The sequence below is a fragment of the Eschrichtius robustus genome, chromosome 15 (assembly GCF_028021215.1).
Source record: "Eschrichtius robustus isolate mEscRob2 chromosome 15, mEscRob2.pri, whole genome shotgun sequence".
Lineage (NCBI taxonomy): Eukaryota > Metazoa > Chordata > Mammalia > Artiodactyla > Eschrichtiidae > Eschrichtius > Eschrichtius robustus.
In genome coordinates, this window is record NC_090838.1 from 80,449,530 (window position 1) to 80,474,718 (window position 25,189).

At 37.3% G+C, this 25,189-nt stretch overlaps 1 protein-coding gene across 1 annotated transcript in view; it reads left to right on the top strand.

The window, feature by feature from the left end:
- DNAH6 (dynein axonemal heavy chain 6) overlaps window positions 1–25,189 on the top strand; it is a 297,879-nt gene that overhangs the window by 246,663 nt on the left and 26,027 nt on the right. Inside the window, exons 64-68 of the mRNA XM_068564239.1 lie at window positions 6,489–6,679; window positions 12,396–12,556; window positions 15,723–15,811; window positions 16,576–16,722; window positions 19,828–19,966. Of these exons, the coding sequence (XP_068420340.1) occupies window positions 6,489–6,679; window positions 12,396–12,556; window positions 15,723–15,811; window positions 16,576–16,722; window positions 19,828–19,966 (727 nt within the window). The remainder of the gene's footprint in view (window positions 1–6,488; window positions 6,680–12,395; window positions 12,557–15,722; window positions 15,812–16,575; window positions 16,723–19,827; window positions 19,967–25,189) is intronic.

The window sequence follows — 25,189 nt, forward strand, 5'->3', positions numbered from 1 at the left end:
ATTTTTTAATTGGATTGTTTGGGGGCTCTTTGCTATTGAGTTGCATGAGTTATTTGTATATTTTGTATATTAGCCACTTATCTAAGATTTGCAAATATTTTCTACTATTCAGTAGGTTGCCTTTTCATTTTGTTGATAGTTTCTTTTGCAGTGCATAAGCTTTTTAGTATTATGTAGCCCCACTTATTTATTTTGACTTTTGTTGCTTTTGCTTTTGGTGTCAGATTCAAAAATTCATTACCAAGACCTGTGTCAAGGAGCTTACTGCGTATGTTTTCTTCTAGGAATTTTATGGCTTCAAGTCTTATGTTCGAGTCTTTAAAACATTTTGAGTAAATATTCGTGTATAGTGTAACATAGTGGCTGAGTTTCATTCTTTTGCATGTGACTGTCTAGTTTTCCCAACACCATTAATTGAAGAAACCGTGCTTTCCCCATTTTATATTCTTGATCCCTTTGATGTAATTTAACTGACCATATATGCCTGGGTTTATTTCTGGGCTCTTTGTTCTGTTCCATTGATCTGTGTGTCTGTTTTTATGCCAATATCATACTGCTTTAATTACTAGAGCTTTGTAACATAGTTTGAAATCAGGGAGTGTGATGCCTCCAGCTCTGTTCTTCTTTCTCAAGATTGCTTTGGCTATTAGAGGTTTCTTTGCAGTTCTGTACAAACTTTAGGATTATTTATTCTAGTTCTGTGAAAAATGCCATTGGAATTTTGATAGAGATTGCACTGAATCTGCAAATTGCCTTGGGTATTGTGGACATTTTAACAATATTGATTCTCCCAACCATGAACACAGAATATCTTTCCACTTATTTGTGTCTTCTTCAATTTTTGTCATTAATGTCTTGTAGTTTTCAATATACAGGTGTTTCATCTCTTGGTTAAATGTATTCCTAGGTATTTTATTCTTTTTGATGTAATTGTAAATGGGATTGCTTTCTTTTTTTCTCTTTCATATAGTTTGTTATTAGTGTGTAAAAACACAACAGATTTTTGTGTCTGATTTTGTATCCTGCAATATTACTGAATTCATTTATTAGTTGTAACAGTTTCTTGATAGAGTCTTTAGTGTTTTCCATATATGACAGTATGTCATCTGCAGACAGTGACAGTTTTATTTCTTCCTTTCCAATTTGGATATCTTTTTTTTTTCTTACTTAATTGCTCTGGCCAGGACTTCCAATACTATGTTGAATAAAAGTAGTAAGAGTGGGCATCATTGCCTTGTTCCTGTTCTTAAAGGAAAGGCTTTTACCTTTTCACTGTTGAGTATGATGTTAGCTGTGGGCTTGTCATATATGGCCTTTATTATGTTGAGGTATGTTCCCACTTTGTTGAAGTTTTTATCATAAATGTGTATTGAATTTTGTCAAATGCTTTTTCTGCATCTATTTTTAAATATTTATTATTTATTTATTTATGGCTGCATCAGGTCTTAGTTGTGGCACACAGGATTTTTTGTCACAGTGCACAGGCTCTTCATTGTGGCACACGGGCTTCTCTCTAGTTGTAGTGCGTGGGCTCCAGAGCACGTGGGCTCTGTAATTGCAGCACATGGGCTCTCTAGATGTGGCTTGCAGGATCAGTAGTTGTGGTGCGTGGGCTCAGTAGTTGCGGCACATGGGCTTAGTTGCCCCACAGCATGTGGGATCTTAGTTCCCCGACCAGGGATAGAACTCGCTCGCATCCCCTGCATTGGAAGGAGGACTCTCAACCACCAGACCACCAGGGAAGTGCCTTTTTCTGCATCTATTGGGGTGCTTATGTGTTTTTTATCCTTCATTTTGTTAATGTGGTGTATCACAGTGACTGATTTGCGAATGTTGAACCATCCTTGCATCCCTGGAATAAATCCCACTTCATTATGTGTATGATCCTTTTAATGTATTTTTGAACTTGGCTCGCTAATATTTTGTTGAGGATTTGGCATCTTTGTTCATCAAGGATATTGGTCTGTAATTTTCTTGTGGTGTCCTTGTCTAACGATAGTGAGCATATTTTCTTGCGTTTATTGGCTATTTGTAGAACTGTCTATTCAGATCCTTTGCCATTTTTTAAAACTATTTGTCTTTTTCTCATGGAGTTGAAAGAGTTCTTTATATATTCTAAATAAAATTTCCTTAACAGATACATGGTTTGAAAGAAAAAAATATTCTCCCACTCTGTGGTTGTCTTTTCACTCTCTTTGTGGTGTCCTTTGAAACACAAAATTTTTTTAATTTTTATTTTGATGATTTCCAATTTGTTTTTCTTTTGTCACTCATGCTTTTGATGCCACATCTAAAAAGCCATTGCCTAATTCAATGTCATGAAGATTTACTCCTATGTTTTCTTTTAAGAGTTATAAAACTTTATCTCTTACATCAAGACCTTTGATCCATTTTGATTTAATTTTTATATAGTGTTAGGTAAGGAGCCAACTTGATTCTTTTGCATGTGAATATCCAGTTGTCCCAGCATCATTTGTTGAAAAGACTCTTCTTTCTCCATTGAATGATCTTGACACCCTTGCCAAAAATCAATTGGCCATAATTGTGAGAGTTTATTTCTAATATATCAGTTCTAGTCCATTGATCTATATGTCTACCCTTATGCCACTACTGCACTGTGTTGATTATTGTAGCTTTGTGGCAAGTTTTAAAATGGGGAAGTGTGAGTCTTCCAACTTTGCTCTTCTTTTTCAAGATTATTTTGGCTATTCTGGGCCCCTTGAGTTTCCATATGAATTTAGGATCAGCTTGGAAATTTCTGAAAAGAAACCAGCCAGAATTTTGATTGGACTCTGTAGATCAATTTAGGGAGTATTGGCATCTTAACAACATTAAGTCTTCCAATCCATGTACATTGGGTGTTTTTCCATTTATTTGGATCTTCTTTAATTTATTCCAACAATGTTTTGTAGTTCTCAGAGACTAAGTTTTGCATTTCTCTTGTTAAATTTACTTCTAAGTATTTTGTTCTTTCTGTTGCTATTGTAAGTGGAATTGCATTCTTAATTTCATTGTTGGTTTTATCACTGCTACTCTAGAGAAATACAGTTGATTGCTGTGTATTTTTGTATACTGCAAACCTGCTGAACTTGTTTATTCTAACAGACTTTTCCTGTGTTTCATAGCATTTTCTATATACAAGATCTTGTCATCTGCAAATAGAGATGGTTTTACTTCTTCCTTCCCAATCTAGATATCTTTTATTTTATTTTCTTAACTAATTGCCCTAGTTAGAACATCCAGGACAATGTTGAAGAGAAGTAATGGCAGTGGATGTACTTGCCTTGTACCCATCTTAGGAGGAAAAGCATTCAGTTTTCACCATTAAGTATGATGTTAGCTGTGGGGTTTTCATTGATACCTCTTAACAGAAGTTCATTAAGTATGATGTTAGCTGTGGGGTTTTCATTGATACCTCTTAACAGAAGTTGAGGAATTTCCCCTCTATTCCTGTTATGTTGAGTGTCTCTCAAGAGTGTTACATTATTTTATTAAATTTATTTTTGGAGGGGAGAAATGTTACTTTATAATTTTCTTTTTATAAAAATATATTAGAATGATAGAATTGTTACCTAAAGAGACATGTTTTTTAATTTACATTGCCTGAGCTATATTATTTTTTTCCAGATTTACTGAGATATAACTAACAAATAACATTGTTTAAGAGGTGTACAACATGATGATTTGATACATACATATATTGCAAAATGATTACCACAATATGGTTAATTAACACATCCATCACCTCACATAATTACCGTGTGTGTGTGTGTGTGTGTTTGTGTGGTGAGAACATTTCAGATGTAATCTCTTAACTTTTAAATATATAATATTGTTAACTAGAGTCACCATGCTATACATTCGAGCCCTATTACTTATTCATCTTATAACTGGAAGTTTGTACCCTTTGAAACATCTCCCCATTTCTTCCCCCTCCCAATACCCTGGCAACCAGCATTCTACTCTCTGTTTCTATGAGTTCAGCTCTGTTAGATTCCACATGTAAGTGATACCATACAGTGTTTATCTTTCTCTGTCTAATTTATTTCACTTAACATAATGTCCTCGAGGTCCATCTATGCTATCACAAATGGCAAGATATTCCATTGTATATATTTACCAAATGTCTTTACCCATTAATCTGTGGATGCATGTTTAGATTGTTTTCATGTCTTGGCTATTGTGAATAAGGCTGCAATGAATATGGGGGTGCAGATATCTCTTCAAGGTAGTGACTTCATTTCATTCAAATAAATACCCGGAAGTGGGATTACTGGATCATCTGGCAGCTATATTTTTAATTTGTTAAGGAACCTCCATTCTGTTTTCCATAGTGGCTACACCAATTTACATTCCTGCCAACAGTGCAAAAGGGTTCCCTTTTTTCCACCAACACTAGTTATCTCTTGTCTTTTTGTTAACAGTCATTCTAACAGGTGTGAGGTGATATCTCATTGTGGTTTTGATTTGCATTTCCCTGATAATTAGTGACGTTGAGCACCTTTTTATGTACCTGTTGGCCATTTGTATATCTCCTTTGGAAAAATGCCTATTTAGGTCATTTGCCCATTTTTTAACCAGATTGTTTGTTTTTGCTATTAAGTTGCATGAGTTTCTTACATATTTTGGATTTTAACACTTTATCAGATGTATGGTTTTAAGATACCTTCTCCCATTCCATAGGTTGCCTTCTTATTTTGTTGGTTACTTCTTTTGCTGTGCAGGAGCTTTTTAGTTTGGTATAGTCTCACTTGTTTATTTTTGTTTTCGTTGCTTGTGCTTTTGGTGTCATATTCAAAAACTCGTTGTTAAAACTATGTCAAGGAACTTTTCCCCTCGGTTTTCTTCTAGCAGTTTTATGGATTTGGGTCTTATATTTAAATATTTAATTCATTTTGAGTTGATTTTTATGAGTGGTGTAAGATAGCGGTCCAATTTTATTCTTCGGCATGTGAATGTCCAGTTTGTCCAACACCATTTATTGAAGAGACTATTCTTTCCCCATTGATTATTCTTGGCTTCCTTGTCAAATATTAGTAATAGACCATATATGTGTGGGTTTATTTCTGGGCTCTCAGTTGTGTTCCATTCATCTATGTGTCTGTTTTCTTGTTGGTACCATACTGTTTTGATTACTACACCTTTGGAATATAATTTGAATTCAGGAAGTGTCCTGCCTCCAGCTTTGATCTTCCTTCTCAGGATTGCTTTGGCAATTTCAGGTCATTTGTGGTTCCGTATAAATTTAAGAATTTTTTTCTATTTCTGTGAAAAATGCCAATGGAATTTTGATAGGGATTGCATTGAATCTATAGATGGCTTTGGGTAGTATGGACAGTTTAACAATATTAATTCTTATAATCCACAACACAGGATATCTTTCCATTTGTTTATGTCTTCTTCAATTTCTTTTATCATGTCTTGTCAGTGTACAAATCTTTCACTTGGTTAAATTTATTCCTAAGTATTTTATTGTTTTTGATGCTATTGGAAGTGGATAGTTTTCTTTTTTTAATTTACTTTTTATAATTAATTTTTATTGCAGTATAGTTGCTTTACAATGTGTTAGTTTCTACTGTACAGCAAAGTGAATCAGTTATGCGTATACATATATCCCCTCTTTTTTGGGTTTCCTTCCCATTTAGGTCACCACAGAGCACTGAATAGAGTTCTCTGAGCTATACAGTAGGTTCTCATTAGTTATATATTTTATATATAGTATCAATAGTGTATATATTTCAATCCCAATCTCCCAATTCATCCCACCTGCCCCCTTTCCCCGCCTTGGTGTCCATAAGTTTGTTCTCTACATCTGTGTCTCTATTTCTGTTTCACAAATAAGATCATCTATACCATTTTTCTAGATTCCACATATACGCATTGATATACGGTATTTGGTTTTTTCTTTCTGACTTAAGATAGTTTTCTTTATTTCTCTTTCAGATATTTCACTGTAGTGTGTATAAACACAACTGATTTTGTATGTTGATTTTGTATCCTGCAACTTTACTTAATTTGTATCCTGCAAATTTACTTAATTACTTAATTTAACTTTATTAGGTCTAACAGTTTTTTGGTGAAGTCTTTAGGATTTTCTATACACGGATGACCCTTGAACAATGCAGAGGTTAGGGGCACTGGCCCTCTGCACAGTAGAAAATCTACATATAACTTTACAGTCAGCCCTCTGTATCTGTGGTTGCTCATCTGAGGATTCAACCAACCATGGATTGTATAGTACTATAGTACAGTTTTATTGGAAAAAATCCACCGTATAAGTGGACCTGTGCAGTTCAAACTCATGTTGTTCAAAGGTCAACTGTATAAGATCTTATCATCTGCAAATAGTGACAATTTTACTTCTTCCTTTCTGATTTGGATGCCTTATTTCTTTATCCTGACTAATGGCTCTGGCTAGAACTTCTGATACATTGTTGAATTGGAACCTCATCCAGTACTTTTGTAATGTTTTTCCTTTCAATTTTCAGGTGGTTTTTGCTCTTACAGACTTTGTAATAGAAAATCTTGGGAAATCCTTTGTAGAGACACCACCCGTGGACCTGCCCTCTCTGTATCAAGACATGTCATACAAAACTCCCCTGGTATTTATCTTAAGCACAGGCTCAGATCCCATGGGTGCATTTCAGAGGTTTGCCCGGGACAGCGGGTATTCAGAACGGTAAGGTCATATTGTGAAGTTTTAATAATTCATGTGAACATCTCCTTGTTAAAATTTGCCTTTTTTCTTCCCTTTGTGGAGTGTGAATTCCTAATTCAGGTATTCCTTACTAAATAAATTAAGACACTTTAATATTTAGCTATGCATGTTGTTAAATGGTGTTAAATATCCTAAGAACAGATGTAAACTTCATTTGAGCAAAGGGGAGATTGTTTAAATGTTGAAGTATAATAATCTAATGCAATAGTGATTAAAACATTTGTTATTTAAGACATTATTTTAATGTAACTGTAAAAAGATTGTAGTTTATTCCTTATGCTCAAATGTGCAAAAAATTCCATAGCTCTTTATGTTGTATTATTAATCTCACCTTTCTCCTGAGCTTCTACTCTGCTGGTTAAGAGAGGAAGGGGAAAGTTTAAACTTGTGAATTTACAATATTATATTTTCTTCTGGTTTAAATGTCTCCAGGGTAAGCTGATTTGGCTTCTTTCTCATGAAAGCTCAGTCTTCCTGACTCCTTCTTCCCCCACTCCTCCCCAAGATGGTGTCCTGATGGGTAGGAAAGTGCACAAGACCAGAGTGTCAGAGGAGAGTAGGGGTCTCCTATCTAGGAAGTAATCTCCAGCTCTGACAGGCCCTTGCATGGAGTGGCTAGTCTGGCCTGGTCCCTGGACTGGCGATTACAAGATGATGGATCCCCTCTGTTCTTTGAAGTTCATAATCTGTATTAGTCAGGCTTCTCCAGAGAAACAGAACCAATGGAATATATAAAAATATAATATGTATATAATACCTTATCTATATTTTATCCTATATATGTGTATATATATTATGTATGTAAAATAAGAAACTAGTTTACATGATTATGGAGACTGATAAAGCCCAAAATCTGCAGTCAGCAAGATAGAAACGCAGGAGCGATGATGTGTAGCTCTAGTCCAAGTCCAAAAGCTTGAAAACCAGGAGTAATAATGGTACAAGTCCCAGTCTGAAATCTAGTAGTCTCAAGACCCAAGAAAAGCCAGTGTTTTTATCTGAATTCAAAGGCCAGAAAAAAAGTAATGATCCAGCTCAAACAGTCAGGCAAGAGGATTTTCCTCTTACTCAGCCTTTTTGTTCTATTCAAGTCTTCAATTGATTGGATGGGGCCCATCCACATTAAGGAGAGCAATCTGCTTTACTCAGTTTACTGATTCAAATATTAATCTCACCCAGAAACACCCCCACAGACTCATTCAGAATAATGTTTAACCTAATGTCTGGGTACCATGTGACCCAGTTAAGTTGACACATAAAATTGACCATCAAATGGTCCTACACATTTGCCTTTGGTTCTGAAGTCCTACCAAAGAATTAGTATACAGAACTTTTAAGAGCTGCTGTGAATTAATAAGAAAAAGAAAACAGTTCGATAGGAATAAAGACAAAAAAAGTGAAAGGGAAATTCTCAGAAAAGGAAATCTAAATCCTGATAAGCATAAGAAAAGATGTCCAACCTCACTAGTAACTAGGAAACAACAAATTCAGACCATTAGAAGATGTCATTTCATACTCATCAAATTAGCAAAATGTTGGCAAAGATAGGGAGCTGTAGAAACATTCATATTGCAAGAGGGAGTAAAAAATTGGTTAAAATCACTTTGAAGAATAATTAGCAGTACATTAAAGTTGAAAATAGCATTCCCCATATCCCAACAATTCACTACTGAATTTGCACGTTCCAATAAAATCAGTCATATGCGTGCAAGGAGCCATGTTAAAGAACATTTGGAGAAACGTTTATAATACCAAAAAAAAAAAAAAAAAGCACTGGAAACAACCAAATTGTCCATCTAGAAAAATGATTATATAAATTGTGGTTTATTCATAAAATTAAATACAATACATTATAGCCATGAAAATGAATAAACTATGACTATGTATATCAATATGGATGGGTCACACAAACTAATATTGAGCAAAAAATTTAAGTTGCACAAAAACTATATAATATTGGAGAATTTTGATATAATGCATAAAATTTTTAAACATATATATTATATGTTGTTTAGGAAGTCATATTTTTTCAATAACAGTATAAAGAAAACTAGGGAAGTTATACTAAAACCAGGATAGCAGTGACCTTGGGAGGTGAAGTTTGGGTAATGAAAGAAGTGAACAGGGAGGGGCACGCTGCAGACTCAGATCATGTAGATAATGTTTTACTTCTTAAGCTGGGTTGCGGGTACATGGATACTTATTGTAAATATTAAATTTATAACTTTTTATGTCATATATTTCATAGGAATTATTAAAGGTAAAACAATTCAAAACAGCAATCAGAGAATGGAGAGGGATGTTAATAGTAGTTAATGTGTGCTAAGTTCCTGATGTATTCAGGAGGAAAAAAGAAGTACAGAATAACTCTATATTGCTGTAGGAAAATTTGTTGTTGAATGAATATGTTGAAATTTTAAGAGAAAATACTGAAATAATATATAATGTATAGCTTCCAAGCCAGCAGAGGGACAAAAGAATATACAATGCAAATTTTAATCCAACATTAGATAGGAGAGAAGAAGAACAAAATTCAATGATAAAACGTAGTAAAGCAAAAAGTCAAACCAAAGAGTAGAAATTAATCCAAATATTCGGTTGGCCAATAAGTTCGTTCTGGTTTTCCGTAACATCTTACGGGAAAACCCGAATGAACCTTTTGGCCAATCCATACCTAAATAAGAGTAGATATCTCACCTGTGAAAAGATAAAGAAAATCAAACTGGATTTTCAAAACAACATTCAACTCTATACTACTTAGAAAATGTAAATGCAACACAAAAACAACACAGGAAGATAGAAAATAAAGAGATGCAAAAGATATACTATGCAAATACTAACCAAAAGAAAGCTGTTAACAGTTCCAATGCATATCACGAAATAGAGTTTGAGGAAAGGTATATATATATATATATATTAGAGATAAAGAGGGGAACTATATGATATACAAGAAAGAAAACACAAAGAAGAAACACCAATTGTACAATTGTACACAACTAACAAAGCTTGAAATATGTAAAGCAAAAACTGGAGAAATTGATACAAGGAGAAACTGGTAAATCAACATTAATGTGGAAATTTTTAATACACCTATAATAATAACTACTGTGAAGCACATAAAATTTGCAAAATAGGTAAGGATATAAATGAAATTAATGAAATTAACAACCTTGCTCTTTACACTCAACAAATAGAGCAAATGCAAGATCTTAAGTACATAAGGAACATTTATAAGTATTAACCATGTTCTAAAAAAGACACGTATTTCAAAAAGATGACAAACATTCTCTGCCCACAGTAAACCTTAGAAATCAATCTTAATTTTTTTAATATTTGGAAAACAAAACAATGTCCTTCTGAACAATCTGTTCAAGGGAAATCATAATGGCAATTGTCCAATAAGTGGAAATAAATGACAAAAAACAGTGTAACATATCAAAAACCATTAAGGTTTAGTAATGAGGCACCTAGCAGTAAATTTATGCATGTTTAATAACTTCTGGTTTCAGAAATGTCAGGCTAATATTCCCACTAAGAATAATTAAGCAATTTAAAACTTAATTATTAAACTCTAACAGAAGGAAACAATAATAAGCTAAGAGCAGATATTAGTGACATAGAAAATATACATTCGATGGACAAGATCTAAAAGAAGTTAGATTCAAGGTGGTACAGCCAATTTGGAAGACAGTTTGGTGTTTTCTTACAAAACTAAACATACTCTTATCATATGACCCAGCAATCTGGTACTTACCCAAAAGAGTTGAAAACTTATGTTCACACAAGAACCTATGTTACACATGGATGTTTATAGCAGCTTTATTCATAATTGCCAAAACTGGGAAGCAACATAGATGTCCTTTAGTACATGAATGGATAAATAAACTGTGATATATCTATACAATGGAATACTATTCAGTATTCAAAAGAAATGAGCTATCAAGCCATGAAAAGACATGGCTGAAGGTTAAATGCATATTACTAAGTGAAAGAAGCCAATCTGAAAGGGCTACATACTGTATGATTCCAAGTATATGACATTCTGGAAAAGAGAAAACTATGGAGACAGTAAACATAAATAAATAAATAATAACAAAAGGTTTATACCCAATGTAAAGAACTCTCAGAAATCAATAAGAAAAATACAAGTGAACCAGTAGAAAAAAAGAAGGGAGGGATATAAAAGGGAATAGCCAAATGGTGAATAAATAAACCTATGAAAAGGGGAAACAATTTAAAACCTCAGTGAGATACCATTATATATCCACCAGGTGTCAGCAAGGATGTGGAAAAAACAAGTACTCTCATCTATTGCTGGTAGGTGTGTGGAATGGTGGCATCACTTTGAAAAACAGTTTGACATTATAAAAAAAGTTAAACATACACATGTCAAACAGCAGTTCCATTCCTAGGAATATACACAACAAAACGAGTACACATGTATGGACTTCCCTGGTGGCGCAGTGGTTAAGAATCCACCTGCCAATTCAGGGGACACGGGTTTGATCCCTGGTCCAGGAAGATCCCACATGCCACGGAGCAACTAAGCCCGTGTGCCACGACTACTGAGCCTGCACTCTAGAATCTGCAAGGCACAACTACTGGGCCCATGCACCGCAACTACTGAAGCCCATGCACCTAGAGCCCGTGCTCCACAACAAAAGAAGCCACCGCAATGAGAAGCCCATGCACCGCAATGAAGAGCAACCCCCACTTGCCGCAACTAGGAAAAGCCACGTGCAGCAACTTGGACCCAACACAGCCAAAAATAAATTAATTAAAATAAATTTAAAAAAAAAAACAAAATACATGTATATCAAGAGACATCTTTGGGAATGTCTATGGCAGCATTGTTTGTAACAGCCAAGAACCAGAAATAACCCAAATGTTCATCAAGAGCAGAATGGATGAATGAATTGGGATATAAGCGCACAGTGGAATGTTATTCAGCAATGAAAATGAACTACAATGACACACAATAATATGAATTAATCTAAAGAAATATTGTTGATCGAAATAGACCAAATATAAAAATATATATGCTATTTGATTCCATTTATATAAATTCAAAAACAAGCAAAATTAATCTATGGTGTTAGAATTCAAAATAGTTGTTGCCTTTGAGAATAAGGAAGGATACTGATTGGGAGGGTGCTAGTAATGTTCTTTTATTTATTTATTTATTTATTTGCACTATATGGTGCTACATGCGTACATTCCCTTTTGGAGAACTCATTAAGCCGTACACTAATGATTTGTGTACTTTTGTAAATATGTTAGACTTCAATTTTTCAAAAGTTTTTTAAAAACTGACCTATAGCGTTGGAAGTCAGGACCATGGATACCTTTAGGATGGAGGAAGGGAAAATGATTGGAGTAGAAAGGGGCATAGGAGAGACGTCTCTGGAGTGTTGGCAAAGTTCTCTTTTCAACCACAAATGTTTATCTGAGATAATTCAAAGAACCATAAATTTGTTTTTTGCACTTCTGTGTGTTATAGTAAAAAATATTTTCAAAAACAAGAAAATAAGAAAAAATATTTGCACATCTATCAGAATGAGGATTTGAAATGTGTGCATATGCTAGGCAAGAGCCTACCATATTTACATTTCTTAGTACTTGCATTGCTTAAAAATAATATAAAACAGCATTTCATTGTTGTTGTTGTTCAATTCAGGGTGCAGTCAATTTCACTGGGGCAAGGCCAAGGACCCATTGCTGAAAGAATGATCAAAGATGCAATGAAATCAGGAAACTGGGTATTTTTGCAAAACTGCCATCTTGCTGTTTCTTGGATGTTGGCAATGGAGGAGCTAATTAAAACCTTCACAGATTCAAGTATGTGGAGCACATAGCATTTATATAATAATACCTTTTTCAAGTGGCCTTTCTTGTTGAATCCAATCCTTATAATATTTATTTATTGTTGGCATTGTTTTACCCATATTAAAAAGGAGAAATTTGAGATCTAGAGGGGTGTAGTTAAGTTACACAACCCAGATTCAAATAAAGATGTTCAGACTCCAAGCTGAAGGTACGATCCCCTGGATCATTTCTGTTTCATGTTGCCTTCTATGGGAGGCCATTTGAATTCAAAATAAATTATATCTAGGCATGTTGAAAAGAAATAAGAAATGGACTTAGGACAAAAAAAGGAAATTAAATCTTTCGCTACAGAATGAGAGAAGTTCAGGAACAAAGTTCAAATTAGAACCAATTCTCAGAGTAGTGTTTTACCACTTTTTATCCTCTGTAACCCACATGACAATCAACCTTCACATGTGTCTCATAGTCACCACACACACACACACACACACACACACTCGTGGGGTGCCCAGCATGAGTCATGGTTGCCACCACTAACTATAATATCACCACCTTCTTTCCCACTCAAGAAAGTATAATGGACTGCAAAGAGAGAAGTGGAGTTAGAATCTACTCATTTTTATATAGTAGTGTAAAAACAATTGAAACCTTAGGAACTGTATTATTGGTAATAAGCTGTGTGCGCCCCACTTTACCACTCTCCCTGGAAGCCACGAAGGAGAATACCCAGCCTGGGATATCCAGGGCCCTTTCTCTGGGGTCCTCCTTTTTGCCCTGACCACAGAGGGCTTTCTAGGAAGGTGAGAGATATGCACATGATCTTGCATGTGACTTTCCTCATTGCTACCTATTAAGGTGAAGAGATGCTCCTTTACAGGGCGGCCAGCCTGCACTGGTTACCAAGCCACAACCAGGGCTTAGCAGCCTTCCCCTAGAAGGCCCCTCATTCCCTGGGTACCCCCTGCCCTGCCTTCTGCAGGCTGATTCCATCAAGGATAAACAGTCATTAGCATCTGCCATCCAGAATCTCCACTCTTTCCACTCTTTGCAATGCAAATAAGAGGTGGCTTGCTTCCTGCTGGGCCTGTGGCTTATTTCTATTTAAATAATTAAAGAAAAATGACAAGAAGGTCTTTACTACTGTTCCTAATCCTGATGATTAGGATTATGATTAGGAAAAAAAATGCTGGGAAGGCATCTAAAAAGCAGTTTGCTGCAGTGGTACTATGTGAGCCTTCCAAGTATGGACCTGTAGTTCAGCTTCACAATGACCTGGACAAAAGTGCCAGACCTTCAAGGAGGCTGGATGGGCTATGGAAGCCAGCGAAGGTGTTGATGGATTTTAAGTATTTAAGTGGATAGAAAAATCCTCTCCTGGCCCTCGTTACAATTGTTTATTAACTTAACCATTTGAGTTCTATTTAACTTGAACCAGAAAAAAAAAAAAAAAAAATACATTCAGGTAATAAACTGAAAAGAGAAAGTGAATGAAAGAAAAAAGAGAGAGAGGAAGAAAAAAACCCTCTGGGCTTGAAATTCTAAGACCTGATTAGAGTTTCGCCCCCACCACTTCCTGACTGTACATATCACGCCTCTTCTCTGGACCTCAGTTTCCCCCACAATAAAATGACTGCATAGCATGATTGCTAGAAGTCCCACAACTAAGATGATTTCTAATTCCATTCCAGCCCTAAACTTCTATGATGTCTATGAAAGTTAAGATTCTTGATGCTTTTGCAATTATAAGAGAAAAGGTACTTTAAAAAAATGCTTCTCTAAACCTGGCCTTTTTCACTCTTTGGTTTTTTTGGTTAATGAAATCATTAACCCTAAGACTTTGATGATGTTTGACTTATGCCTAATAGTTTTTACCACACAAGCAACTTTAGTGCTGTTCTAGAATTGTACTAGAGTTAACTTTTAATTTTAGCTATTTAATATAGCTCATGAATTTAGATTACCAAACCAAGAAGCATAAATTCAGCTTTAATCTGTAGCCATTCATTTAATAAATATTCGAGAACCTACCACGTACAATGCATTGTTCTAGATGCTTAGGGTATGTTGGTGAACAAAATAACCATAGTCATCTGCCCTCATTGAGCTTACATGCTAGTGAGGGGAGAGAGACAATAAACAAACTACATAACAAATAAGTAATTTATAAGGTATGATAGAATGTGGTCGGAGCTTTGGAAAAAATTAAAAGGAAAGTAAGGAGAAACAGAAAGGTTGGGATGGAATGGGGGTGAGGAGGAAGGGTGGATAGCAGTTTTAAATGACGTGGTCTAGATAGACCTCTTTGAGAAGGTGGCGTTTGATCAACACTTGAAGAAAGTAAGGGAGTCTAAAGGAAGAGCATTCAGGTAAAAGGAACAGCTAGTGCCCGGGCCCTCCCTCGGAGGGAGCAAGCCGAGAGTGTCAGAGAAACACCGTCACTTGTACTTAGAGACCAATGCCAAGAACGGCCTCCTTCGATGATGCCTGTGCCTTCCTGTGATGCGATCAATGATTTTCCCAGCTCTGCTTTGGCCTTTTGAACCTGGAATGGAGTTTGTTCTTTCTTAGGTTCTCTGTCCACAGCTCAGAAGGGAAGCGTATATTGACTTAACTTCTTGATGCTGTATGTGAGGTCTCTCCGTTTCCCTGCTCCCTGAGCTCCCTTTGCAACATCTCTGCAGAAGGGACAAATTTCTTTTTTCTCCAGAAGGCTTTCTGGCCATTTTCACACAATTTTCCTTAAATTGAATGGCTAAAAAAATAAAAACAAACAAAAACTAAAACCCCTTCTTGAGCATAAATGTAGTAACTGTCCTCTCTTTCAATTGAAAATTTTCCCAATTTCAGAGGAAAGGTCCTTAGCATCTCTATCACGTATTGAAAATTAATGTGAAATTAAACTGAATAATTGAGAAATTAATTGAGTAATTTCTTTACTCAAATGTGCCAGCATCTAGACTGCCAAACTGACTTGTGTGAAGAGCTTCTGTAAAGAGTCCCCTCACCTCCATTTTAGAAGATTTTACAACATAAAATACTTAAAATAGAAAACCCAGTCTTTAAACAGAACTTACAGCATATTTTTTTTTGCTATCCTATAATAATTATTTCTTACAGAAAAGTGTTACTCAGAGGTATGCATTTTCCTTTTTTGTCGTTTTGTCTTTGTTTTAAACAGATATTGTTATCAAGGACACATTTCGACTTTTTTTAAGTTCCATGCCTAGTAATACATTTCCTGTTACAGTTCTTCAAAATTCTGTCAAGGTAACGTATGGTTGTCCTGTAACGTGATTGGCCTCAGGGTGTTCGCCGAGTGGGTCCAGGAAGCCCAGGCTTGTGCCAGGCTGCGTCAGAGTCCAGGTGGCCCAGGTGGGGAAGTGGGAGTCGGTGTCCCTTCACCGGAGAGTGAGCAGGGAAACAATTTCCCAGGCCATTGCCCATCCTTACGTGCCATAGTGCTGCTGGTCATTCAACACCTCCACTCTTCCCCTCTATAAGAAGAGGTCAAGGATGCAGAGGAATGAGTACAGAACCCTTCCCAAAGTTAAGAGAATGTTTCAGCATTTGGGAAACAGGAAGGCCCACAGGGAGTATGGTTGCTGGATTGCAAGGCTGGAAGTTTCCAATATATGGGAAGCCTCTGCATATGAATGATCACCCAGGAACCAGGGATGTCTCTTCCCTGTCTGCCCTGTGCCATCAAGGCAAAGTGTGGGGTGATGCCGCATGTTGAGATGACCAGAAAATCCAGTGCAGAAAGCCTGAGCATCCTTTCTGGTCCATGTTTAGAGAAATGGACACCAAATGGAAGTGTCGGAGGTTCTTGTTGAGGTGGTTCACACGCTATAGGTCTGAGGACCCCCTATTCTCCAGAGACTGAGGCCGAGCAAGATACAGAGCAGGCGCAAACAGGGCAGGAATGCCTCCCAGGCATTGGTTATTTACATCCCCTCACTGGCTTCAGCCTGTTTATTTGGAAATAATGCGTATCTGTACAACCACCCTCTCTGCCGCGGGTGTCTCTACAGGTAACCAATGAGCCTCCAAAAGGTTTACGTGCAAATATCAGACGAGCATTTACCGAAATGACACCTTCATTTTTTGAAGAAAATATACTTGGAAGAAAATGGAGACAAATAATATTCGGCATTTGTTTCTTCCATGCAATTATTCAGGTACACTCAATTTGTATTTTAATAGAGACAAGAAGTGTATTAGGTTAAAAATAAAGCAATAAAAAGAATTAAGTAAAAGCTTACAAATGGCATTGTGAAATGCTGAGGGCCCTGTTCTGTCTGAACCCAAGTTGTTTTAACTCAGTCCCTGATCTCTGCACACCCCTTGCCTCTGTATCTCACAGCTTTGCCTCCCAGCTCTGCTCTGACCTAAGGAGCACCACCTCCTGGATGAATGTAGTAGGTCAAATTCAAGAACACGAAATTGATCTCCACAGCTGTGCTTCACTCGCAAAATCTGCTTCCCTTTCAGACTCTACTCCTGAAATCAGTGGCCCCATTCTCTCAATCACCTACACTCAGAGTGTCAGGATTATTTTTATTCTTCCTCCTTTACACATATATATCATGTCAGTCGGCAAGTCTTCATTCTTCTTACAATAATTTCACTCTCACCTGCTCCTGTTGGAGTGGGCTTAGACCCTTAACAGCTTCCTCCCTGTGATTAGAGCTCCAAGTCCCCCAAAAAATGGCCTTCAGCTGGGCACTCCTTTCCCCCCTCTGTTCAGACCTCAGTGCCCTGATCTGGTGCCCATCTTGTGGCCCTTGTACCGGAATTCTGACTCCAGCTTCATATCTCTGTATGGTGTCTTGATTAGACAGGCTGCCTAGTTTTCAAATGTGTGTGGTCTGCAGATGAAGAATCAGTAGAGAAGAAACAAAGATTAAAGATGCAAAATTTGGGATAAATAAGTAAACAAGGTCCTAGAGGAGATCGGAGAGGCTGGGATTGGGGCTCCCAGTGAGAGGCCTTTGTTCTACTAACAAAAGCAGCTGAGATGAGGGATGGTTTAAGATTTAGGGAAATTTTGAGAAGGAGAGGAGGAAACATGGTACAGTTGCCAAAATATAGACCAACCTAAGTGTCCCTCAACAGATGAATGCATAAAAAAGATGTGGTATATATATATATAAATATATATATATATATATATATATATATATATATATATATACACAATGGAATACTAATCAGCCATAAAAAAGAATGAAATTTTGCCATTTGCAGCAACATGGATGGACTTGGAGGGTATTATGCTAAGTGAATTAAGTCAGGCAGAGAAAGGAAAGACAAACATTATATGATATCACTTTATATGTGTAATCTAAAAAATACAACAGGAACTTCCCTGGTGGTCCAGTGGTAAAGAATCTGCCTTGCAATGCAGGGGATGCCAGTTCGATCCCTGGTCGGGGAACTAAGATCCCACATGCCACAGGGGCAACTAAGCCCATGCGCCACAACTATTGAGCTCACACACCTCAACTAGAGAGCTTGCGTGCCACAAACTACAGAGCCCATGCTCTCTGGACCCCACTCACCACAACTACAGAGCCTGCAGGCCCTGGAGCCTGAGCGCCACAACTAGAGAAAGAAAACCCACATGCCACAACTAGAGAGAAGCCTGCGTGCTGCAACTAAGGCCCGACGCAGCCAAAAATAAATAAATAAATAAATAAATAAATAAATAAATAAATAAATAAATAATAAGTCTTAAGAAAATAGTTATAAAAAAAGTTATTTAAAAAAATACAACAGAGACTTCCCAGGTGGCTCAGTGGTTAAGGCTCCATGCTCCCAATGCAGGGGGCCGGGGTTCGATCCCTGGTCAGGGAACTAGATCCCACATGCATGCCGCAAGTAAGAGTTTGCATGCCACAACTAAGGAGCCCACATGCCGCAACTAAGGAGCCTGCCTGCTGCATCTAAGACCCAGCGCAACCAAATAAATAAATAAATAAAGATTTAATTACAAAAAATAAATAAATAATTAAAAAAATACAACAAACTAGCGAATATAACAAAAAAGAAGCGGACTCACAGATACAGAGAACAAAGTAGTGGTTACGGGGTGGGGAGGCTATCTGGGGTGGTGGAGGGGGAGGTACAAATTATTGGGTGTAAGACAGGCTCAAGGATGTATTGTACAACACAGGGCATATAGCCAATATTTTGTAACAACTGTAAATGGAGTGTAACCTTTAAAACTTGTATAAAAATTAAAAAATAAATTTAAGGGGACTTCCCTGGTGGCGCAGTGATTAAGAATCTGCCTGCCAATGCAGGGGACACGGGTTCGAGCCCTGGTCCAGGAAGATCCCACATGCTGCGGAGCAACTAAGCCCGTGCACCACAACTACTGAGCCTGTGCTCTAGAGCCCATGAGCCACAACTACTGAGCCCACGTGCCACACTTACTGAAGCCTGCACGCCTAGAGCCCGTGCTCTGCAACAAGAGAAGCCACCAAAATGAAAAGCCCGCACACCACAACGAAGGGTAGACCCCACTCACGGCAAGTAGAGAAGGCCCACGCGCAGCAGCGAAGACCCAACGCAGCCAAAAATAAATAAATAAATTTAAAAAATAATAATAATTTAAAAAAATTTTTAATAAAAATATAAATTTTAAAAAAGAGGAGGGAACGTGGGACCAATCCTCTGATACAATCAGTAGTTTAGAATTAAGAAATTAGGTGAGATAAGGAGATAACAAAGAAAGGGAAAGATTTCACTATGGGGAGTTATGAAACAAGAATTGAGATTCTGGGTATCAGTTTAAAAAAAAAAAAAGGCCACTATAGAGAAGTCAGCATGTAACCAGCACATCACGCATGACTGAAAAGCCTGGGTGATAGACAGACTTCTTAGAAGAGTTGGGGGCAGCTCTCTCCACCAGATGGGTGATTAGTGTCAATATTTTTATGCCAAAAGATTCTAGGTGGGCTAGTTTTCCCTATTTGATGGAGAAATATTTTATTTTACCATGAAGAACAAATGTTCTTTTGACAAGTCTATCACATTTTCACATTTCTGGTAATATCAAATTTTCTTTTGGAAAATTGGCAAAAGGCCAGTGTTGGAGGAAGAGGTGCCTGCCCCGTTTGGTGACAGCCAAACTGAAAGCCTGGCTCAAGTTGAATGTCATGATTTTAACCGATTTTGCACAGTAAGGATGCTCAACTTCAACAGAAACCTTTTAGTTTTCAGTATTTTACACAATTAATTTTATCAAACTTTAAGACCATTTTCATTTTCTATTCTAGGAGAGAAAAAAGTTCGGCCCTCTTGGTTGGAATATCTGCTATGAATTTAACGACAGTGACAGGGAATGTGCTTTACTGAACCTCAACCTTTACTGTCAAGAAGGAAAGATTCCCTGGGATGCATTGATTTACATCACTGGTCAGTATGCCCACATGGTCTGACGTCCAGCTGTGCACCACACAGTTGTTGGTTTACACCCACCTGGCTTATACCAAAACGATGTCCTCCCAAGCCTTTGGTGATGGTGGTGATGACTGCTGATACTGCCTTTGAGAACATAAGACAATGATAAGAATATCATAAGAATATTTACACATAGGAAATGGGATGAATGTTTTCCCAAATAATAATGGCAAAAACTTAGATAGCTCTTGCTACATGCTAAGCATGTTTTAAGCATGTCCCATGAATTAGCAGATTTAATCCTTACAACAACCCTATAAGGTGAAGACTATCATATCCCTATTTTACACATGAGGAACCTGAAGAACGCAGTTTACAAGGGTGAAGCCAAGATTTAAAGGCAGGCAGTCCAGCCTCCAGAGTCTGTGCTCTTAAGTTCAAAAGAATCTAAACATGATTGACTAGTCGATACCTGTTGAGTTAGGTGCACTTATGAAAAAAGAAAAACTATTTCAGGAATTACAATTTTTAACAAATATGAATTGTGGCCAAATGAGATCTTACTGCCAAAATCAGATACAATTTAGACCATGTAGACCCAAATAATGAAGAACAGATTCCCACTGGGAGGTGAGGGAGGGAAAGAGCAGAATGGGAATGGATGGTTTTCATTGGTGAGCAAGGGAAATGGGGAACAGCAGAGAGGTATCAGCTGATCTAGAGCCTTGAACAGCACGTGACACCTTGGAACATGTTTGAGTGAAGGGCAGCGAAAGAGTATGGAAATGGATGAGGACCCATCCCCAGCGTGGACCAAGAGAAGTGGGTATGGAACCTGGGAAGCTACTTTGTACTCCTGCTCCCAGCCACTCCTGTGTGGCCAACATTGCTTAACATAACAGTGAGTTAGGCAGAATTCTTCTCTGGCACCCTCTATGTACCCTGAATTTTTTGCTTCCTAGCTTTTCTCTTCCTTCCTTCTCTCCTAGAACACTTGACCTTTCTGGTTACCTCAATTTCTACTGCTGTGGAAGTAACTGTGTTTTGAAAAGGATAGAAAGGAATGAGACAAAGATGTACCTGCTTTCATCACTACTATTCAATGTTGTGCTGAAGATTCTAGCCAGGGAAATCAGACAAGGAAAAGCAATCAAAGACATCCAGATTAGCTGGAAAAAGTAAACCTATCTTTATTTGCAGATGACAAGATCTTGCATGCAGAAAATCCTAAGGAATTCACACACACGCACACACGCGCACACACACACACAAACTGGAAGTAACAAATGAGTTCAGCAAGGTTGTAGGATACAAAGTCAATATACAAAAATCAACTGCATTTCTACACACTGGCAATGAACAATTAGAAAATACTTTTAATTCTATTCATGATAACATCAAAAAGAATAAACTACTTAAGAATAAATTTACCAAAAGAAGTGCAGATTTATGCACTGAAACCTGCAAAGCACTGCCAAAGGAAATTAATCTAAATAAATGAAGAGACATGACATGCTCGTGGATTGAGAGACACAATATTGTGAAAGTGGCAATAATCCCCAGACCGATCTATAGATTTAGCACAATCCCTATCAAACTCTCAGCTGACACTGTTGCTGAAATTGGCAAGCTGATTACAACATTTGGATGGAAATGCAAAGGGCCCCAAAAAGCAAAAACAATCCTGAAAAAAAAGAATGAAGTCAGAAGAGTTACATTTCCCAATTTCAAAAGTTATACAAAGCTACAATAATTAAGAGAATGTGAGACAACAAGGACTTACTGTATAGTACAGGGAACTATATTCAATATCTTGTAATAAACTATACAGGAAAAGAATCGGAAAAATATATATAGATATATAAACATATATGTGTGAACGAATCACTGCTATACACCTGAAACTAACACAATATTGTAAATCAACTAAATTCAATTTTTTAAAAAAACCAATATGGTACTGGCATAAGGATAGACATATAATCAATGGAACAGAATTGAGAATCCAGAAATAAACCCTTATATTTATGGTCAATTTATTTTTTTTTAAAAAATTTATTTATGTATTTATTTTTGGCTGCGTTGGGTCTCTGTTGCTGCACGTGTGCTTTCTCTAGTTGTGGCGAGCGTGGCCTACTCTTTGTTGCGGTGCGCGGGCTTCTCATTGTGGTGGCTTCTCTTGTTGTGGAGCACAGGCTCTAGGCACGTGGGCTTCGGTAGTTGTGGCACATGGGCTCAGTAGTTGTGGCTCGCAGGCTCTAGAGCACAGGCTCAGTAGTTGTGGCTCACGGGCTTAGTTGCTCCGAAGCGTGTGGGATTTTCCCGGGCCAGGGCTCGAACCTGTGTCCCCTGCATTGGCAGGCGATTCTTAATCACTGCACCACCAGGGAAGCCCCTGGTCAATTTATTTTTAACAAAAGCACCAGGACAATTCAATGGGGGAAGGAGAGTCTTTTCAATAAATGATGCTGGGACAATTGGATATCCATCTATGAAAGAATGAACTTGGATCCTTATCCTACACCATACAAAAAATTAATTCAAAGTGAGTGATATATCTAAATGTAAGAGCTAAAACTATAAAACTCTTAGGAGAAAGCATATAAATAAATCTTCATGACTTTGGGTTAATAATGGCTTCTTAGATATGACACAAAAAGCACTAGCAATAAAAGAAAAATAATAAATTCAACTTCTTCAACATGTAAAGCTTTTACACTTCAGCAAACACCATCAAGAAAGTGAAAAAGGAAGCCACAGACTGAGAGATATTTGCAATCATATATCTGATAAGGCACCTGTATACGAAGTATATAAAGAACTCCAACAACAGTAAGAAGATAAATAATCCAATTTTTAAACGGGCAAAAGATTTGAATGTACATTTCGCAAAAAAAAGACATACAAATGCCTAATAAGCGCATGAAAGGATGCTCACTTAGTCATCAGGAAAATGAAAATTAAAGCCACAATGAGATACCACTTTACACCCATTAGGATGACTATAATAAAAAAAAAGTGTAAGAAATGTTAGCAAGGATGTGGAGAAAGTGGAACCCTCATACATAGCTGGTGACAATGTAATATGTTGCTGCTACTTTGGAAAATGTTTTAATAGGTTTACCACATGACCCAGAAATTCCATTCCACTCCTAGTTATATACCAGGGAAAATTAAAACTCATGTCCACACCAAAACTTGTACAGAAATGTTCATAACAGCATCATTCATAATCCCCAAAAGTGGAAACAACATGAAAGTCTATCAACTGATGAATAATAAATGATAAAGTGAGGTCTATCCATACAATATTACAAATGTAATATTACTCCCCCATAAAAAAGAAATAAAGTACTGATACATGCTCCAACTTGGATAAACCTCAGAAACTTTATGCTAAGTAAAAGAAGCCAGACACAAAATATCACATGTTGTATATTCCATTTATGTGAAATTTCCAGAAAAAGCAAATATACAGACAGTAAGTAAGATAGTGATTGCATGGGGCCGGGGATAAGAAATAGACGGTGACTGCAAATGGGCACAAGATTTATTTGGGGGGTTGATAGAAATGTTCTAAAATTAGATCATGGTGATGGTTACACAACTTTGTAAATTTACTAAAAACTATTTAATTATACATGTAAATTTTAAGTGACATGATTTTCAAGGTGTAGCTCATCAAAAATGTTTAAAAAAAAAAAACAATAGGAGAAAAAAAGGCAATGCTTTATCCAGGCAATGATATTTACTTGTGGTGGGATTTTAGGCAGTCATTTATGGATTAATCCAGAAAATACAGGTTATTGCCACTATGCTAAATGCTGGAAATACAAAGATGATGTAGCCCCTGCCTACCAAAACCTCATGGGGTGGAGATAATAAATAAATTATAATATGGTATGACAATTACCAAAATAGAAGTGTATGGACAATGCTGTGGGAACTCAGACGGAGCAAATAACGCTACCTGGAGGAATCTGGGAAAGCTCCACCAAGGAGGCAGTGGTTGAGTGGGGCACTGAATGGTGGGTTGGGCTCAGCAGGAGAGAAGAGGCAGGAGAGCACACTGGCAGAGAGAACAGTGATGGAAAAGCCCAGCAGTGTCGGGATGTGGCATGCCTGTAGACACTGAGTAGTTCACAAGTGCCAGAGCAGAGTATAAAGAGGAGATGTATATGGAGGAAAGCTTTATCTTCAACAAAACTAAAAACAGGTGATCTGCGGGCACATCTTGAAAGCCTGTGTGTGTTGTTAATAAATTTGGGCTCTACCTTATAAGCAATGGTTGGCAATTATAGTCTTTTAGGCTGGGAACAGGTGCAACCACTTATAAAGTGGTAAAAAAAGCAAGATGAAGAAATGAACAAGGGGATACAGCAACACCAAGGGGGAGACTAGACAGGAGAGAATAAACAGAGAAAGATTAAGGAGGCTTTAAATATGGGAAGGTATTTGGGGTTGGAGGAGGGGGAACGGTCCTTAAAATTTTATAGAGTAAGCTACAGCGATGCCTAAGTCCAAGAGACAGCTCTGAGCTCAAAGTGGGCAAAGACAGAGCCAAACCTAAGGTCTATCCAGTTTGTGTCGGGCCATCCCTGAGCCAGCCCATAGGGATAAGAATGGAAGAGAAGGGGAAGACACCACATCAGGATTTGCAACAAGACCCTCAGGAACTGTGATGCCTGGGCCAGGACAGGTGGTGGACGTGAATGGTAGACGCCCCCTCCCAACATTTGTCTTCTAAACCCAGAAGACTCCTTCCTAAAAGTAAGCCTAAAAGTGAGTCATCTACCCTGAATCAAATTATTGGAGTTCCTGGTTTGCTCACTTTGATCCAAGAAAAACATAACACTATATCTGGACACAGAATCACAAAGTCTGATGATTTTTAAGGCAAATATTTCTGTGCTTCTTCTCAAAATATAAATATTTTTGTTTAAAAAAAAAATTTTTGGCCCTGCCGCACGGCATGTGGGATCTTAGTTTCCCAACCAGGGATCAGACGTGGGCCCCCTACGGTAGAAGCGTGGAGTCTTAACCACTGGATCGCCAGGAAAGTCCCCGAAAATTTTTTTAGAATAATGCACTTCAGGGCAACTCTTTCCTCTCACCACTGACTAATTATTGGAGTCTGAGTTTTCCCAGCCACCCTCCTTTCCCAGACACCATGATGCAATTGAAGAAACTTGACCTTTACATTCCCATCTAGCCCTCAGGATCCAAGTTAGTCTGAAG